The sequence below is a fragment of the Brienomyrus brachyistius genome, chromosome 1 (genome assembly GCF_023856365.1).
Source record: "Brienomyrus brachyistius isolate T26 chromosome 1, BBRACH_0.4, whole genome shotgun sequence".
Lineage (NCBI taxonomy): Eukaryota > Metazoa > Chordata > Actinopteri > Osteoglossiformes > Mormyridae > Brienomyrus > Brienomyrus brachyistius.
In genome coordinates this window covers 34,835,813-34,856,089 of record NC_064533.1, presented here as the reverse complement: position 1 = coordinate 34,856,089, position 20,277 = coordinate 34,835,813, and the positions used below count along the sequence as shown (strand labels likewise).

At 41.3% G+C, this 20,277-nt stretch overlaps 1 protein-coding gene across 2 annotated transcripts; it reads left to right on the top strand.

The window, feature by feature from the left end:
* The first annotated feature begins 6,610 nt into the window (after positions 1-6,610).
* Positions 6,611-18,168, top strand: idh1 (isocitrate dehydrogenase (NADP(+)) 1). 2 transcript variants are annotated; one of them, XM_049017739.1, is made up of 9 exons: positions 6,611-6,746; positions 7,535-7,664; positions 10,792-11,083; positions 11,869-11,971; positions 12,330-12,507; positions 12,665-12,816; positions 14,833-14,973; positions 15,167-15,329; positions 17,284-18,168. In XM_049017739.1, the coding sequence occupies exons 2-9, from the start codon at positions 7,543-7,545 to the stop codon at positions 17,375-17,377; spliced, it is 1,245 nt and encodes a 414-aa protein (XP_048873696.1). In that variant the 5' UTR covers positions 6,611-6,746; positions 7,535-7,542; the 3' UTR covers positions 17,378-18,168. The 2 variants fall into 2 exon arrangements, with proteins under 2 accessions (XP_048873696.1, XP_048873706.1); XM_049017749.1 differs by lacking the exon at positions 6,611-6,746 and adding an exon at positions 7,315-7,448.
* Positions 18,169-20,277: the final 2,109 nt, after the last annotated feature.

Below are 20,277 nucleotides of genomic sequence, written 5' to 3'. Positions count from 1 at the left end.
ATCCGCAGTGCATCAGCCAGAGTCAATTAAACACTGGTTGCATAGAGACTTCTTATAACCAAGCATCAACAACGTGTGGGGATCATCGACTCGAAGGAGATTTTTGCATCTAGGGATTAGGCTACACAAAGGATGGAGTCAACAACCTTTTGGCACAATGTACTAGGGACTATGATTCCCTGACTGAGTCGGATGAAGTATCTTTTTGCATTACTTATACAAAATTCCATTATAGTTATAACTTTATTAGTTTTTGAAATTCCGTATCAAAACCAGTAATAATAAATTCCAATTAACATAGTTATACATATTTAAAATTGTGCGATTCAAATATGATAAATGATCATAAAGCATAAAATAATTACACGCGCACGAGAAGCATTCCAGATATCCAGCTTCTTAGAACTTGACGTAAAATGTCGCCATCTATTGAGCAATTGATGGAAGTGTTTTTTTCCATGTTAAATACATGACATTCACCTGTCTTCCATCCATCCATTTTCCATAAGAGCCTCCATATGAGCCTGCAACCTATAGCAGAAAGCAAAGAGTACAATGCAGATGTCTGCGTGGATAGGATGCAAGTCAGTTACTGAGAAGGAAGTGAATTTACCCTATGTGAAACTGAACGATGTGCAAAACACATGTTCCAAAAAAAAAAATTGATTTTAATTGAAATGCTGGTCCTGTTGAAATCGTTTGGCTGTGATCTTCAGCATGCACTGGGATGGTTTGCAGCTAAGTGTGAGGCGACCAATATGAAGATCAGTACCTTCGTGTTTGAGGCCATGGTTCTCGACCAGAAAAGGGTGGATTGCCCCGTCCAGGTTGGGGATGAGGTACTGCTCCATGAGGAGGAGTTGAAGTATCTCAGGGTCTTGTTTACGAGATGGAGGGAGCGTGAGATCGACAGGTGAATCAGTGCAGTGTCAGCAGTAATGTGGATGCTGTGTCGTTCTGTTGTGGTAAAGAGAGCTGAGCTGGAAGGCAAAACTATCAATTTACCAGTCGATCTATGTTCTTACCCTCACCTTTGGCCATGAGCTTTGGGGAGAGACGGAAAAAATGAGATTGCAGATACACAAAGCAGAGTTTCCATTGCAGGGTGTTTGGGCTCAGCCTTAGAGATCGGACATTCTGGAGGAGCTCAAAGTAGAGCTGCTGCTCCTCCTCATCGAACGGAGCCAGTTTGAGGTGGTTCAGGCATCTGTCTAGGATGCCTCCTGGGCGTCTCCCTGGGGAGGAGTTTCAGGGATGTCCAACTGAGAGGAGACCCCAGGGCACGATGGAGAGATAATATCTTTTGGCTGGCCTGGGAACGTCCTGGGATTCCCCAGGTGGAGCTGGGGAAGGTGGCTGGTGAGAGGGTGGTCTGGGAATCCCTGCTTAGACTGTGCCCCCCTGACCTGGCCTCGGATAAGTGGCAGATAATGAATGGATGGATAGATGGATGAATATTCATCCATTCATCACAACTCAGAACTGCAGAAATCAGCAAGAGCATTAATGAAAATCTTTCATGTTTGTCATGGGAATATAGCTATTGCTGGATGTCTTTCAGACATCTCCAGCTGAACTGGTGAATGGCTGACCATCAGCTCTAACTCAGCTGATCAAAGAGGGACATATGTCACATCCCAGCAAGTAGCTTGCTTGACTACAAGCTCATTACAGTTTAAGCTTGACTGCCTCTTGATTAGTTTAGTGTCAAGTGTTCATTGTCTCTCCGATGAAAATATTGATATTTATATTGACTTACAGCCGTGGCCAAAAGTTTTGAGAATGACTGGATGCTTTAAATGGAGGGTGGTGCTTCAAATAATTGTTCTTCCTCTGTTAACCATGGTTACCTGCAAGGAAACACATGCAATCATCATCACTTTGTACAAAAAGGGCTTCGCAAGCAAGGATATTGTTCCTAGTAAGATTGCACCTAAAGCAACCTTTTATCAGATCATCAAGCACTTCAAGGAGAGAGGTTCAATTGTTGTGAAGAAGGCTTCAAAGTGCCCAAGCAATTTTATTAAACACCAGGACCATCTCCTAAAGTTGATATAGCTGCAGGATTGGGGCACCACCAGTGCAGAACATGCTCAGGAATGGCAGCAGACAGGAATGTGCATCTGCACCCACGCTGAGGCGAAGACTTCTGGAGGATGGCCTGGTGTCAAGAAGGGCAGCGAAGAAGCCTCTTCTCTCCAAGAAAAACATCAGGGACAGACTGATATTCTGCAAAAGGTACAGGGATTGGACTGTTGAAGACTCGGGTAAAGTCATTTTCTCTAAGTCCCATTTCCAATTGTTTGGGGCATCCGGAAAAAAGACTGTCCAGAGAAAAAAAGGTGAGCACTACCATCAGTCCTGTGTCATGCCAGCAGTAAAGCATCCTGAGACCATTCATGTGTGGGGTTGCTTCTCAGCCAAGGGGGCGGGCTCACTCACAATTCTGCCTAAGAACACAGCCATGAATAAAGAATGGCACCAAAACATCGTCCGAGAGCAACTTCTCCCAACCATCCAAGAACAGTTTGGTGATGAATAATGCCTTTTCCAGCATGATGGAGCACCATGCCATAAGGGAAAACATCAACATTGGAAACATTGGGGAAAAAAACTTCGACATTTTGGGTCCATGGCCAGGAAACTCACCAGACCTTAATCCCATTGAGAACTTGTGGTCAATCCTCAAGAGGTGGATGGACAAACAAAAAAACCCAAATTCTGACAAACTCCAAGCATTGATTATGCAAGAATGGGCTGCGCTCAGTCAGGATTTGGCCCAGAAGTTGATTGACAGCAGCCATGGCGAATTGCAGAGGTCTTGGAAAAAAGAACATTGCAAATGTTAACTTTATGCATAAACTTAATATAATTGTCAATAAAAGCCTTTGATACTTATGAAATGCTTGTAATTTTACTTCAGTATACCAGAGAAACATCTGACAAAAAGATCCACAAACACTGAAACAGCAAACTTAATATTTGTGTCATTCTTTTGGTCATGGCCGTAGTGGGGCGAACGGTTTCTTATCACCAGTACAAAGTATGCCTTTGTCAAGCCCTCAGTTTAGCTAATTCAGGAAAGGATCAAGATGTTCAAAATCTGTTCCTAATGCTTTAATATTTGTAACTAACCACAATAGAGAAGTTAACACATGTAAGACTATTACATGGTGCAATTTGACAAATGACTAATCTGCCATGTCATCTACGTTGGCCGACTAGTTTTATAGGCAGATTAAACTAGACGAGCATAATGTAAGACTAACCATTTAATGAGTTGGGTGAGTTTGGGCCCTTTATGCTGCTTAACTTTTAAATAAATGTATTATATACTTTTCCGTATCAGCCAAATCAGTGTATTAGATTGTATTATAAATTGCATCCATCTATTTTCTTTATTAAAATGACAACAGGGAACATCGTTAATGTTCCTTTTTGTCATCTTGAGTTGCCAAACTCACCCAGCTCATTAAATGGCTATGCTACACTTCTGGGCAAAGAAGTGGGTCAAACCCTAATTGCGCATTATACATACGGCCAAACCCTAAACCTTGTTTGAAAGGTTACTGAAAAATTCAACTGTCTCACGACTGAACTCCTGACATGTGCTGTAAGTCCTCTCCCACTCATCCAGAACGTGCTGCGCCAGCTGTACCTGCCCTCGCAAACCCTTATGTCTTACACCTCCTGTTCTCCTTCATTTGCTGCGGCTGGATGCCATGGCAAGTTCAAGAACACAAGGCTAAAAAAGAAACGTAAACATTCACATTAGACCTGAAAGCTCATTAAGGTCACAATGGTTCTCAGAACAACACATCTTACTGTTTTAGAAGGACAAAGAATCACAAACCATCTTTTTTAGCCTTTGCCAGTGTCTGAGGAAACAAAGATTTCTCTCACATTAAAGCATGCAAAATCTTTCCTGCTCTACCTGCATGGACTCATTTTAGATTACACTTCAATATGCATTTCTGTCACTGACAGATTTTCTATTTAATATATTTACTGTATAACTGGACAAACAAGCATATATCAGGAAAACAACACCAATGGGCAGTAGTGGGTACTGCATGTAGTATTTTTGGAAAAACTAGGCAGATCGATTTTTTTACTGAAAAATTGACTATTAGGTCAACTCTATTTGTTATAAATGAAACTTACTGAAATACACAGCAAAATATATTTAATTGATATCCATATTTAATTGCCCCTTCGTGTAAAATCTGTTTTAATAACCTAAATACAACACCTGTTCAATACAGTACTACTAGTTGAAACAATAAGATATTCATAGAGTTTCAAAATAGACATGAAATATTTATGCATACATCAAATGTGTCTTAGCTGTATATAATTTTGTCTGGTAAGGTATTAATCATAAAAGGTCAAGTAGAAATAATTCTCCAATTTTGTTAATTTGATGCTGCTAGGGACTGGGTAGGTCTACTCTACACTCATCTAGCATAATTTGAAATGCTTGTAAGGTTATGTCGGTTGTGTCAATTTAGTAAGATAAACTGGGGTTTCTTGTGCATAAGATGTGAAATTTGTGTGTTATTAATCACAATTATGTCAAACATAATTCAACTGAATATGAATACATTAATGAATAACAGTCTCTATTGATGTTTCTACCGTAATTGGGCGATACAAGCAATCCATCTGCATTACTCTTGTTTACAGGGGAAGTAGGAAAAACCCTTTTATACAGACTGAACAAATCACTACCGGTTAGTCAGTTACTCACCTTGGCTGCCCTTGTGTTGTAAACCACAACTGTAGAGACTTCAAGGACAAATAAAAGTTCACATATTGCTGCAGTCTGGCAGATCTCATTTTAATTCATTAAGTTACATAATGAACAATAACCAATGTGCTTTACACTTTATATATTACTACAGGGGTGGCATGGTGGTGCAGTGGTTAGCACTGTTGCCTCACACCTCTGGGACCCGGGTTCAAGTCCCCACCTGGGTCACATGTGTGCGGAGTTTGCATATTCTCCCCATGTCGTCGTGGGGAGTTCCTCTTGGTACTCTGGTTTCCCCGCACAGTCCAAAAACCTGCTGAGGCTAATTGGAGTTGCTACAATTGCCCGTAGGTGTGAATGTGTGAGTGAATGGTGTGTGAGTGTGCCCTGCGATGGGCTGGCTTCCCATCCTGGGTTGTTCCCTGCCTCGTGCCCATGGCTTCCAGGATGGGCTCCCCCTGTGACCCAGTAGGATAAGCGGTTTGGGAAATGGATGGATGGATGTCTATCAATGCCATTTCAACACCACTCCTAAATTCACCCAAGCATTTGCAGCAACCATCCACTCGTGTATTTTTTGACTCATTAGGACACCTCATATAGCCAATCAATACCTTACTGATTTTAAAAAACTAATTAAATTGATTAATTAAGTGAGCTGGTGGTGAAATTTAACAAATACATGGAACGGCTGAAATGCCCCTGAAGAGAAGTTTGGGAACTGAAGCAAGGTTCTACTAGCCCACCAGAAAGAAATCAGTAACTTTTTGAAGAATAGAAGGGATTCTTTAATGTATTCCTCTTAATTTGCATATGCTCTCATGTTAAATGTTTTTTATCTGAGCAATTATACACTTACTACCCAGATAAATCGCTTTAAACATTTTCTTTGACTATCTAAGGCTTTTGCACAGTACTGTAAAGCAAGGAAGCGAAGAGTGACTCTAGCTTAAACTAGAAGACTTTCTTAACTAGTTTCAAAAGTTTTTTTTCGTTTTTGAAAGTTTACTTTATCACCAAACCTTCTGGTATACAGCGACTTGCAAAAGTATTGCTGGTGTATACGCGCGCAATACAGATTAAGCCATATATAAACTATATAAACACACTTGAGACCACCTGAGAATTCTTCCAAATTGTAAGATCATTTTGTAAACTGAAGAATCTTTCAACACCAGCCTCATTGGACCCTATACCGGATAAGCTGTATGGAAATTCATGGACGCTTTCAAATGTTTGTATTGATTGATTGTTATTTATTCAAAGACATTATTGCAGGCGCATATTTAACTTCTCTAAAATAAAATTTCCTGCTTCTGGAATATTATGCTAATTACCAAGGTGCACGCGCGCCACCAACTGTTCATTTTTTTTCACTATGATGTTTCACAGTAACAAGATTCGGCGTCTGCGTTTTGGGGGTTAGTTTGTATCTGTTTTTTTTAATATATATTTAACTACATGTACAATGTAATTATGTGTGAATGTTACGTGCATTCTGCAGTATTAAAACAGGCTATGCGTATAGCCGAAAATGTTACACGTTTCCCGTGACTTGATGCGAAGTGTCTTATGTCGTTAAGTTCTAGATAAGTTGAATATATTTTCAGGTAATCCTGCGGTGTTACGTGAACAGTTGAGCACACTGCTAACCGATTGTTGACTTACTAACTAGCTCAGCACCTGAGTAGACCTGCTACTTCCAAGGTAAACCGGAGCGCTTGGCTGGTACAGTCGGCATTCCTCGCCCCATCAAGGCCTCCCCTATCTGCCGACAGAGGTGCTGGGTCGTGATTGGTCCGTGGCGTTTCTTCCGCGTTCATTCCCCTCTCTGATTGGTTCAACGGTTGACTTAGTGGGGCGAACGGTTTCTCAGCACCAGTACAAGGTACGCCTTTGTCAAGCCCTCGGTTTAGCTAGTCCAGGAAAGGATCAAAAATCTGTCTTTGGTGCTTTAATATCTGTAACTAAACACATTAGACAAGTTAACCAGGTAAGGCTACGACACGGTGCACGGTGGATTTGGCGAATGACTAATCAACCGTGTCGTCTACGTTGGCCGACTTGTTTTACTGTCAAGTTTTGTTATTTAACCTGAGAACTTGGAAGCATTATCCTTTACAAAAAAGGGAACAGTAAAAAATAAATAAGCGGTGCTTAAGGGAAACTGTTAAGCCGGATGTATGTCTTCCTCCCCTTAGTCATGACCGTATGTTTTTACTAATGTTACGCTCGGTGAAATAAGATGTCATCTGTCAATTTCCATCGAAGTTATTTAACATCTAATGTTCTTTTTGGTTTCATATTCTTCTACGTACATTTTTTCTTATTTTTACTTCCCTCCATCAAGCTGTTGATATTGCGTAACTTCATGCATCCGTATATTCTTACGAAAGCATTGTTCATCTCGTTTGTAATTGTGCTGAAATGAAACTGCGATCTTAGGATAATGTGTTCAGCTGGAGTTGTGCTTAAATCTGTATGCACGATAGCAATCTAGGACTCTAGGAAACTTCGCATGCCGACGAATATCCAATAAATTGAATGAAAGAGATTGACGTAAAAAGATTTGTAGTCATATGGGTGTGGTTATTTGTGGTGCTTAAAGGTTCTTTAACGGTTAAAGTAGTTCGTTGTAAAAAAATGCTGATTCACTGGTTTGGCAGTTCATGTGGAAATCGGAGATAGTTGTTCCGTAAGTACTGAACCCCAGGGAAGACTTCCCAAACCAAATTTGAATCTTCTTTATCTGTTTTCTATATCACTTTCTTTTCCCGCAAGGTTCAGAGATGTCCAAGAAGATCCAGGCAGGTTCAGTGGTGGAGATGAAGGGGGATGAAATGACTAGGGTGATCTGGGAGTTGATCAAAGAGAAGCTCATCTTTCCATACCTAGAACTGGACTTGCACAGGTGAGCACATTGTCAAGCAAGGGTGTAACCCTGCTGTAGCCTGCACTATTGTACATTTTTACTATTGTGAAGTAAAATGGTTGCCATACAATGTATGGTTTACGCCAGTTTTTCTGTATTTCCCTCACCTCTTGGCTGAGTGTAGTCAAGTTTCAGCATTTGTATGAGGGCCAGTGTAATGAAAACAATGGTTAATTATCTGCTTTCCAGTTCTAAAGATTCGAGATCTTGAACTGCCCCCTTGTCATCTTTATCTTTAATGTTAGACTAATTTTTGAATGTGTAAGCTATTCTGTACACTGGCACACATGGTTGCATCTCTAGAAATAATTTAGTTTTCTTCTGCAGTAGAAAATAGGTCCTATGAGACTGATGGAAATTATGCTGGTGCTATTATTTTGGATATATGCAACTGGCATACAAAGTCAGAATAGGAATTTCAGATTTTAATATAGATAAACATTTTGGAGATGCTGAACTAATATTCCTTGCACTGGAAGCATGTAATTTATTAAGAGGGTAACTGCATCTTGTTAAGTCTGTTCCATGATGAGGTCTAGACTTGTTCGAAAAATCAAACTCATCCGTGTCACACATCCTTCCAAGCTCTGGCCAGTTATATACTGTACCAGAAAACAAATGAATGGAAGCTATGTACATCAACCATATCCAAATTCTGAAGTTTCATGCTAATTCTGCACTAAGAGTCTTAGTGAATAGACAGCTCTCTTTTTGTTGGAGCAGGAGTGGGGGAGGGTAAAATTAGGTAAAAGGTTGTAGCTGGTACTCTAACCACAACGGTCCCTTGAGAAGGACACAAAAAACAAACTGTGTGTTTTTTAATGGTATATTTACTGCTTTGTGCTGCTTTGTCACTTTGCCTGTGCTTTTGTGTGCATGCATTTCACTCTATTTTAGTCCTCAGTGAGCTCTAGTTTTCTGCAAATCTAAATTATAAATGTTTTGAAACCTTTATGAACTGATGTTTTAAATGTTACTGTTTTAAACCTGTTCAGTCAGGAGTGGTTAATCTTTAAATATGTATTGCTAAATGATTGCACTGCAACTTTGTTTTGTGATTATGCCAGATGTTTGGTAGATATTTGCTTGTGCAAAGCCTCCACATTGTGCTTCTCAGCAGTTTAGGATGCTGTGCCAATAATGAGAAATTTGCCGGTGCAAATCTCATGATCGGCTGAGTGGTTTCGTCATTGGGCCTTTGAGCGAGGCCCTTAATCCTCATTTGCTCCAAAGACTGGCCAACCCTGCTATCTCAAAATGCTTGTGGCTTCAGATAAAAGCATCTGATAAATAAATGCTATTTTTTTATTTATTTTTTTTAACACTCCCGGAGATAAAATATCCTATGTTCAGCACAGTAACTCTACAGTTGAAACCAGAAGTTTACACATACTTCAGGAAAAGACAACTTTTTTTTCCCCCTCACTGTCGAACATTAAATCAGCGTAAACTTTTTCTGTTTTAGGTGAGTTAGGGTCACCAAAATTTTTTGTATTTTTTAAATGTCAGAATAAAGAGACAAATAATTAATTAATATAATTTTTTAAATTAATTTAAAAAATCTACATACACTAACTTACTGTAGTATTGCATTGCCTTGAAACTTTCACTTGGGCCAAACGCTTTGGGTATCTCCTCCCACAAGTTTCTCACTATGGTTTGCTGGAATTTTGGCCCATTTCTCTTGACAGAACTGGTGTAACTGAATCAGGTTTGTAGGACTTCTTGCTCACGCATGCCTTTTCAATGCTGCCCACAAATTTTCTATAGGATTGAGGTCAGGGCTTTGTGATGGCCACTCCAATGCCTTGACTTTGTTGTCCTTAAGCCACTTTGTAACTAATCAGTATGCTTGGGGTCATTGTCCATTTGGAAGACCCATTTGTGTCCAGGTTTTAACTTCCTGGCTGATATGTTCATATTGTTACTTGAATATATCCACATAATGTTCTTTTCTTGTGACATCATCTATCTTGTGATGCTGCCACCCCCGTACCTCACGGGTTGGATGGTGTTCTGAAGCCTGCAACCTTCCCCCCTTTTCCTCCAAATATACCATTGATCATTATGGCCAAACAGTTCAGTCTTAGTTTCATCAGACCACAGGACATTTCTCCAAAAATTAAGATCTTTGTCCTCATGTAAAAAAAAAATACAAAAAATGTTGGTGATCTTAAATGACCTAAAACAGAAAGAATTTATTCTAATATTAAATCACACAGTGAGAACAGTTTTTGTGTCTTTTTCTGAAGTGTGTGTGAACTTATGATTTCAATTGTATATTACATCCATCCTCCAAACCGCTTATCCTACTGGGTTGCGGGGGGTCCGGAGCCTATCCCGGAAGCTATGGGCATGAGACAGGGAACAACCCAGGATGGGGGGCCAGCCCATCGCAGGGCACACTCACACCTATGGGCAATTTACCAAGTCCAATTAGCTTCAGCATGTTTTTGGACTGTGGGGGGACACCGGAGTACCTGGAGAAAACCCCACGACAACATGGGGAGAACATGCAAACTCCACACACATGTGACCCAGGCGGAGACTCGAACCCAGGTCCCAGAGGTGTGAGGCAACAGTGCTAACCACTGCACCACCATGCCGCCACTTGTATATTACATCATACAATAAATATAATGCAGTGAAATTAGTTATGGTCTAGTTTAATGTCCAGCGTTTCTAGGTTTACTTTGTAATTTTCCGCAGTAGTTCTGATGCACTGACATTTTTTAATAGTTCTGTAGGAAAATAAAGGGGTCAGTTGTGGTCAGTATTGGTTATACCAAATGGATCCACAAGATGGCACACTGTTCTTTTCCCCTTGCCCAATACATTAGACCAGGGATGGCAAACTGCAGTCCTGGAGGGCCAGTGACCTTAGGCCTCATTGCTTGTAAATAATTGTTTTTAAATGTACGTAAGGATTTCTGAATAACTGACTTCTGATTGTTGTCGCAGGGTAACTTGCTTTCATTATAGCTTCTACTAGTAATACGGAAAAATGTTTGCAAACAGGCGTATCAGCCAGCTTTATATGGATATGCTGTGTGCGTGTGCCTGTGTGTGTGTGGGGTAGCTGATCCTTATGAAACTTGTCCAACAGCTACGACCTTGGCATAGAAAACCGCGATGCTACAGAGGACCATGTCACCGTGGACGCGGCGGAGGCAGTGCGGCGCTACAACGTTGGCATCAAGTGTGCGACTATAACCCCCGACGAAAAGCGGGTGGAGGAGTTCAAGCTGAAGCAGATGTGGAAGTCGCCCAACGGCACCATTCGTAACATCCTGGGTGGCACCGTCTTCCGCGAGGCCATCATCTGCCAGAACATTCCCCGGCTGGTGTCCGGCTGGGTTAAGCCCATCATCATCGGGAGACATGCACATGGAGACCAGGTGCACCTGCACGCATGAAATGTCACTTTCTTCCTATTTTGCCAGGTTTCTCAAAGTTCTTTGGTTTCCTCCTGCAGTCCAAGGACAGTTTAGCGTCTCTAAACTAACTAGAGTGTGAACACATGCCTGCATGCATCCACACTGTCATTGACTAGCATTCTGCAATGTCCATCACTTCTTTAATTATTTCTCATCCTCTGCTTCTTTCTGCTCTTATTGCTGACTAATTCTGCATTCATCACAATTTCCTTTTCTAAGTTCCTCACCGTCTGGACTATTATTTATTTTTACATGGTTTTGAATGAACTAGCATTGCTCATCACCACACTGCCAGTAGATGAGAAAGCTTTAACTTTCTTTCTCTTCGAGAACGAGGACACATGAATCAGGGTGAGGAAGGCTGAAGGTGTCACTCCCCTGCCGCTAGCCTCTGATTGAAAGGTCTGCTGGAAGACTATTAATCTCCAGTTGGCTTGGGAGTTGGTGTGTGCCTTCTGTCTTTACGCTTGGTAGATTACTGATTACATCTAAGTGCTCTTTGGACTGCACTAATGCCACTGTCCTGAAAGTGGGCAGTATAATTTTAACAGCTCGCCCCATAAAACGGGGTATTCAGCTTATCTAGAATGCCAAGGAAATGATTACTTCGTAGAGCCTTCCATTTTAGGGTGGTATTATGACCAAGGTTTCAGGATTTATTATTATTTTTAAATAGGTCACCAGTGTTTGTTTTCATGTCAAGATGTAATATTTAAATTAAGAAATCTCTGCGCCCTTTACTGTAGTACAAGGCCACAGACTTTGTGGTGCCTGGCCCAGGCCGGGTGGAGATGATGTACACACCCAAGAGTGGAGACCCTGTCACCTTTGTCGTCCACGACTTTGAAGGTACATCGACCCACATGAGGTGTGGCAGCGGGTCACTAGCTCACGCATCCTAATCCCGAAGCTCAGCTGCTGAAAGGCTGGCATTGAAAGAGCAGAGCTGCCATGGTTGTCCTCATAGTTGTAATTTCTTAAGGGACATCCGCTTGATGAAAAGCACATTTACTCCTGTTGGCTTAACATACGTAAAATACCTTCAAGAGCACGTTATGATGTATGTATAGCATATGAAATCCTGTCTACTTTGTTACTGTTTATAGCACTTTCATGACATCATTCTAGAACTAACAATGATGTCATTGTGAATGCAGAGCCCAAAGCTTGTGCGCTGTTAACACTGTCCTGTGCTCTGTGTCCTAAGGCACTGGTGGTGTGGCTCTGGGCATGTACAACACGGACAAGTCCATTCGGGATTTTGCCCACAGTTCCTTCCAGATGGCCCTTTCTAAGTGCTGGCCTCTCTACCTTAGTACCAAAAACACCATCCTCAAGAAATATGATGGGCGTTTCATGGACATCTTCCAGGAGATCTATAAAAAGTAATTTCTTCAGACATTTAAGTTTGGGTGTTGCTGGCTGGCCTGTTGTTATTGATGGGGAAAGTGAGGTTTCACAACACGTTAGGCAGGACCAGGCATCCGTGTGCTACCCTGTCAGGTATTACTGTAGGACCCTGACTGTCCTCTTCCACTCCAGGGAGTACCAGGCCCAGTTTGAAGCCAAGGGCATCTGGTACGAGCACCGGCTGATCGATGACATGGTGGCCCAGGCTATGAAGTCCGAGGGGGGCTTCATTTGGGCCTGTAAGAATTACGATGGCGATGTGCAGTCAGACTCTGTCGCACAAGGTAAACACAATTTTATCCTTTTGACCTGTCTGGCTTAACCATCTGTATGTATTTTGACCCAGGAAATGCAGGTAGCTCTCAACTTAAGTGAAACCAACACACATAAATTGAGATTTACGCAAAATAATGTGAGATGCATAGTTTACAGAAGTGAAAATACAGCATTTAAACAATCATTTATTTTATGTATGGCTGTCACTATTGATTTATATTAATTGATGAGTAACCTACTGATTTAATCTGACGATTCATTGAGTAATCGTTTTAATTATAATATATATGATTAGCTTTGCAGTTTTAATGATGGTTCCTTTCCAGCATTATCTAGTATAGGTTTTAAAATATGTCTAAAGTTTACAGCCGCTGCTTTTGCAGGAATACTGCATGCGATATCGGAGACAAATACATCATTTTCGTCCTTTATGTTGGACTGATTCATAGACTGTGTGGAGCTTTTGTGAAAGATTAAGCAAAAAATGAGTAAGAGGAGAAAGGTGAATAAGAACTGGTCACAAAAAGGCATTCGTATTCCGCTGTATGGAAATATTTAGTATTTTAAAGTGACAATGAGCAAAGGAAAGTGATTTGCTGGCACTGCTTTGCATCTGTTGGCAAATCCTTCGGCAACACAAAGTTATTTGACAGATTCTGATGGTAGATATTAAGTTAAAGGTAGATAAGCTCTACATTTGGCTATAATAGTTATTTTTGAGCTCCTCAGTATCTTATCTTTTTCTAGTCTCTCAACCCTACTCAAAACAAACAATACATTAAGAAGTATAATTTATGTTAATTGGATCTTATATACGGTATCATGTACAATGATGTGGCTAAGGACGGGGTAACTTTCGTTTTTAATAGTGATTATTCTGACATCATAATAAGCAAAATAAATTAAGCCAAAATGATGACAGACAGGCTAAGCTACTCCGAGAGGCTAAATGGGACATATCTATGAATAACCTCTCGTTATTGAGTCCGTCAAACCTGAATGTCTTCTTTTAAGATGCATTTGCTTTGCAGCAATGCTGTGGCAACACTCAGGTTCTGCTTTACAGTCATGCTGTGGTGACACTCAGGTTCTGCTTTGCAGTCACGCTGTGGTGACACTCAGGTTCTGCTTTGCAATCATGCTGTGGTGACACTCAGGTTCTGCTTTGCAGTCATGCTGTGGCGACACTCAGGTTCTGCTTTGCAGTCATGCTGTGGCGACACTCAGGTTCTGCTTTGCAGTCATGCTGTGGTGACACTCAGGTTCTGCTTTGCAGTCATGCTGTGGTGACACTCAGGTTCTGCTTTGCAGTCATGCTGTGGTGACACTCAGGTTCTGCTTTGCAGTCATGCTGTGGTGACACTCAGGTTCTGCTTTGCAGTACTGACAGACATCTGCATTCTCATTCACTTTTAACATGAAGTGCTTCCACACAAACGGTGCCTTCGCTCTGTATCAGGACCCTCATCCTGCATCTGCCGTCCACCTTCTGCCGTATTGCCGGGTAATCGAGAAGGAAAATTTTAATCGATGCTTTTAAATAATCGAGTTTAATTGAATATTTGTTACAGCTCTAATCTACTGTGTACTTCAGTGCCGTATATTTTTCGCTTAGATGACTTTTTACTGTAACGTGTTTTGAATGGTAAATTCAAGTTGTGTAAAATTTGACTTGCGTAAGTGATTGTGGAACAGGTTACTTCAAGTCAATCGAGCGCAGCATGGATGATTAACTTTCCTCCAGTTTTTTTTTTGTCCAGTTTCATTTTCATTTTATCTTCTTAGCTGCATTAAGATGACTGTGATTCTTTTCCACTAAGGCCTTTTTTTTAAAACAGAACTCTGCAAAGGTAGGTATGCATAAAGGTGTTGCATTATAAGAGCACTGCATTACATTTTGACCTCACTCAGATAGACCTCCTGGAAGCTCTTGGTTGACCCCTGATCTAGTTTGCTGTGTGGTCTTGGTCCTGGGAATATGGTCACTTGACTGACTCTTCATACACCAACTGTTGTATGTTCAGGGTATGGCTCCCTGGGCATGATGACCAGTGTGCTGGTTTGTCCTGATGGACGGACCGTGGAGGCAGAGGCCGCTCATGGCACAGTGACCAGGCACTACCGGCAGCACCAGCAAGGGAAAGAGACATCCACCAACCCCATTGGTAAGATCAGAGATGACCGATAAGGGCACCAGGAATTGTACTTTTATCATGTTGTATTTCCTGAGACATGCAAACACACAGAACTCCAGCAATGTAAGACTGGTTTTTCCAATACAGCACCAATCCACCCAATCTTATGCCAGCCTTGTACATATTGTCTTGCACCACCATGGTCGCTTTGATCTACCCGCAGCCTCCATTTTTGCATGGACGCGAGGGCTGGCTCATCGAGCAGGGCTGGACAAGAACGCCGAGCTGCGGGTCTTTGCAGACGCACTCGAGGCTGTCTGCATCGAGACCATCGAGGCTGGCTTCATGACCAAGGACCTGGCTGCTTGCATTAAGGGCCTGCCCAGGTAAGTCTGAAGTGCTAACATAGTGATCATGCAGTCAGCTTGAGGTAACGTTTCGTGCTAAAGAGTTCTTGGAGTCATTTAGGTCAATGCTATGAAGATTGAAAGCTTAAGTGTCATTTTTTAGTAGCGCAATAACAGGGGGAGGATGATTTACATCCACTATACAGCAATATTAAAATATAAAGGTCACCTTCTAACAGATGGGGACCTATGTCACAACATATCTGAAAGCCATGGATGCTCATGTCTTGATTTTTATCTTTTTGGAGTTACTGTGGGATAAATTGCACTGATTATAATGCCAACAATTAGCCTTTGACCGATGGATAAAAATGAGCTGATATTTCCTGCTGATTAGCCCCTTTTAAAATGGTGGCCTGTGATGCTTGAGTGTAGTATGTAACTGACATCGACACACTAAACGGTTAGAAAAATGTCTGAGAGTGGAAGTGTGGAATTATTTTAACGTTTGTGAGAACCATGTTAGAAATGCATTTTGCTAACACTACTCTCCTTACCTGGGCATGGAAGGTCTCCAATTAAAAGTTTCAATAAACAGATTTGATTGTTTACCAAAAAAAAGGGACAACAGAGTGTGACATTTCTAAAAACAAATCCATTGTAATCAAGAAGGTTGCAACACTGCCAGTTGTGCTACTCCTTCAGTAATGCAAGCATTTGATGGCAAAAAAACTCAGTCCAGACAGTGAAAAATGATAAGATATTACTTGGAAAATTATGGTGTTTATTACACTTGATGATCTGCCCTTCTCTGCTGTTGGGGACACTGACTTTCAGCAATTAATAACACAGTTGTAAGTAACAATGCTTGAAATGTGTGGCTGAGAGCAAATACAGGATTATGAGTTTATTTATATTCAAGTGTTGGTAGCAGTTACTGTATAAACACTACAATAATGCCATGGAAGATTTTTTTTCTCTTATTAATTTAAGTAACATAAATAGTAGAGATGCACTGACCGGATATTCGGATCAGTTTCAACACCAATCCAGACCTATTAGACCAGTGTTTCCCAGCCTAGTCCACGTTTTTTGCTCCCTCCCAGCCCCCAGCCAATCAGGAACATTGAATGCCTGGTACACATGCACCAGGAGCTGAGAGGAAGCAAAAACATGGACTGTCTGGGGTTCCTAAGGACTGGGCTGGGAAACACTGTATTAGACAGATCAGTTATCGGCCATATGTAACTGATCCATGTCCAATACTTACTGATTTAGTTTTCGGCAGTCTGTAAAAAGATAACTCCTGTATCTTGTTAAATCGATTTGTACAATCAATTGCACAACAGCTGTTTACTGCTTTAGATGTTTTTTGCGGCATTCAAGCTGAATGCTAACGTCGCCTCTCAGTCTATGTGCCACTCAATGGGTGTGAGTACAGTGACTTCCGCCTACTGTGACGACACGTGCATACCCTTCGCAGTACGAGGAGCGTAAAAAAAAAATCTGAGCGACGACCTGGAAGCATCTTACACTTTTAACAACAACTAGCAGCACATCGATTTGCAATGTTCGTAAAAACAGTGATTTGAGAGGTGGGAGAAGTGTTTAGTGGAAAATCCCACTTAAAGCACACGCAATAGTGCAAGACAATGCAAGTAATATGAAAAACCATCTTATGCTTTGGGAGTTGCTGGCTTGGGCTGTTTTGGGTGCTCGCTGCAGCTTGTGATACATGAGGGGCTGCTGTCACAGCAAAGTTGCCAGTGGGAGAATAATTGTGGGGCATTTTAAGTATTGGCCACTTGCTTGTATTGCATCTTGGAAGATATTCGAATTGAACTGCAAATGCCTGAAAAATGCTTAAAGTACGATGTACAAACAATGTGGAACAGTATGTCATGTATGTGCTTATATTTTTGGAATGGGATATTATTTATTAATCCGGATCTGAGTATTTTTAAATGGATATATTTCCCATTTGTCCATGCAGTGTGCAACGCTCAGACTACTTGAACACCTTTGAGTTCCTGGACAAGCTGGCAGAGAATCTGAAGATCAAACTATCCAGCCAGGCCAAACTCTGAGCTGTTCAGACACCGCACACATGCACACACAGACGTTTAATCGTTCATGGACACGCATCCTCCCGTGTAAGGGATACACCCTGGAATCATTTCAGGAAGAAAACGATCACAACCACAGACGAGGTCATGACGGGCTCTGTCCAAAACTCAAAACTAAAAAAAAACTAAGCTAAAATGTCCCTTCTGCTTATGACCTACTTCCTACCTGGACCCTCCACCCTCCTTGGAGGAATGCACTTTGACCCAGTATAATCCAGTTAATTCAGTATGAAATGGACGCCCCCCCTTTGGTGCTTTTGGACCATTTTTATATACTCTCCTCTAAGAATGGGAGTACTCTGCTCAGTGGACAGGATCATTAGCACTAAGAAGTTTCTAGAAAAAAAAATGTCTGAAAACTCGTTTGTTTGCACAACCCTTCCTGTGGTCAGTATATCATGTCTGGCAGGCCTCAGGTGGAGTAGACCTGCCTGAAACTGTGAAGATGAATCGTCTCCCACTGCAGTGTGCGTTCCATGTTTTTTTTTTTTGTGTAAATCTGTCAGTGTCACCATTTCAGGTTTGCACTCAAGAACAAGACTATTCCTTGACTAGAAACTGGTCTGATTTCTGCTACTGATTAGAGAACATCAGTTGTATGTAATTATTGTCTTTGTTTTTAATAGTTCAATGGTTCAGTTGGTGTAAGGATAAACTTTTCACTATCTAAGTTTTTTTCAAGAAGCCATTTTAATACTGCATTAAATCACAATCCGTAAGTGGTAAACAAAATAAATAAGATTTTGTGGAAAGCTGGTCTGCGTGTCTCATTTTTAAAAGCACACATAACAAGGTGCATTTTAGTTTCACAAGAGAAGGGTTTTAGATTTTTTAGAAGCATTGATCCTTTCAGTTGTCTTTTACACTTTATAAAATTAGACTTGTAACCCATTTTAAAGCTATTGCACTTGCATAGTAGATGACGTTTTCAAGTTCCGTTAGGATTGTCACTGTCGATTATATCAGTAGATTACTCGATTATTAATATAATCTCACGATTCACAGAGTAATTGTTTTTGTATAATATAATTAGGCCTAATATAATGAGTTTATATAATATAATTTTAATCGGTTCCTTTTCAGCATAATCGAATTTAGGTATAAAATATGTCTAAAGTTAAGTGCTGCTACTTTTGCAGGAGCACTGTATGTGATATCGGAGGCAACCATATCATTTTCATCCTTTTATGTTGGACTGATTCAATGGGTGTGGAGCTTTTTTGAAAAATTAAGCGAAAAATGAGTGAAGAGGAAAATGGCGAACAAGAACTGGTCACGAAAACCCTTCGTATTCCGATGTATGGAAATATTTCTTATTTTATAGTGACACGTCTCCTGGAGCCGACACCTTATCATGCTGGAGGGGTTTGCATGTTCCAATGATCCCAGCAGCTAAGTTGCCTGGGTCTTCATGCCTCTGGTAGGGTCACCCAAGGCAAACAGGTCCTGGGTGAGGAACCAGACGAAATGCGGCTCAAAAAAACCCTTAAGATGAGTATAAACGTGGACACACATTTTCCCCGGGCCAGACGTGGGTCACCAGGCCCCCCCTGCTGGAGGCAGTCCAGCACCCATGGGGCCTGGTCGGGCACAGCCCGAAGAAGGCACATGGGTCCCCCCTCCAATGGGCTCACCACCTGTTGGAGGGGCCAAAGGGGTCGGGTGCAGTGTGAGTTGGGTAGTAGCCGAAGGCGGGGACCATGACAGTCTGATCCTCGGCTACAGAAGCTAGCTCTAGGGACATGGAAGGTGACCTCTCTGGTGGGGAAGGAGCCTGAGCTGGTGTGCGAGGCTGTGAGGTTCTGACTAGATGTAGTCGGGCTCACCTCGACGCACGGCTTGGGCTCTGGAACCAGTCTCCTCGAGGGGGGTTGGACCCTCTTCCACTCTGGAGTTGCTCACGGGGAGTGGCACCGAGCAGGTGTGGGCATACTTATTGCCCCCTGGCTGGGTGCCTGTACATTGGGATTTACCGCGGTAGAAGAGAGGGTAGCCTCCCTTCGCCTTCAGGTGGGGGGATGGGTCCTGACTGTTGTTTGTGCTTATGAACCAAACGTTGCCGAGTATTTGTGAAGAAAATTATTAATAGATGCTTTTAAATAATCGAGTAATCAAGTTTAATCAAGTAATCGTGACAATTCTAGTCTCAGTGCGGTTTAAATAGTAATGGTTTGACAATTATAAGAAACCTTAATTATGCTATTCAGATTGAGTAACATGTATCATGGAACATATCATACATGTATCATACACCTTCTGTTATAACTTGATGGATGAGGAAGAACAGGACAGTTATTCCAGATAATTATTAGCTTCCTAATGTTTTTTTTCTTTTTCTTTACTGTAGTTGACCTTTCTCACCACAAGGTGGTATAAAAGTACCATACGAAAATGAGAAGTATTCTGTATTTTTTTCCATTTTCTATCCTGTGCTAGCATGTTTATCAGTATTTTAAATACACTTCTTACATCATTCGCAAATAATCGTTCTTAGTATGAGGTTGTGGCTGAAAGGGGGATCTACATGTAATGTTTCCCACCTTAATTCCAAAAACCACGCTGAAACATTTTTCGACACTCTGATGAAGCAAATAGCAACATTTCATCATTAAAGATCACTTGATAGTAATTTCATCAATAATTATCTCTGTATGATACCATTTTCAACAGTAGAATTTGGTTGATGACTGTAATTTTGATATTACTGGCAAATTGTATTTTCACATAAGCAGAAATTATTTATAGTATTATGCCCCCACAAAGTATACAACTATACTTGATTATGTCCACATCACTACATATTTGTAGGTTTCCTTGCACTTCAGCTGATTAGCCTTTTGGATCAGGTGGAGTCATACTGT

Coding starts and splice junctions, on each gene's coding strand:
- idh1 (XM_049017739.1), top strand. CDS start 7,543: ATGTCCAAGAAGATCCAGGCAGGTTCAGTGGTGGAGATGAAGGGGGAT. Junction 12,817..14,832: donor GTCAGACTCTGTCGCACAAG/GTAAACACAATT, acceptor TTGTATGTTCAG/GGTATGGCTCCCTGGGCATG. Junction 15,330..17,283: donor TGCATTAAGGGCCTGCCCAG/GTAAGTCTGAAG, acceptor TTGTCCATGCAG/TGTGCAACGCTCAGACTACT.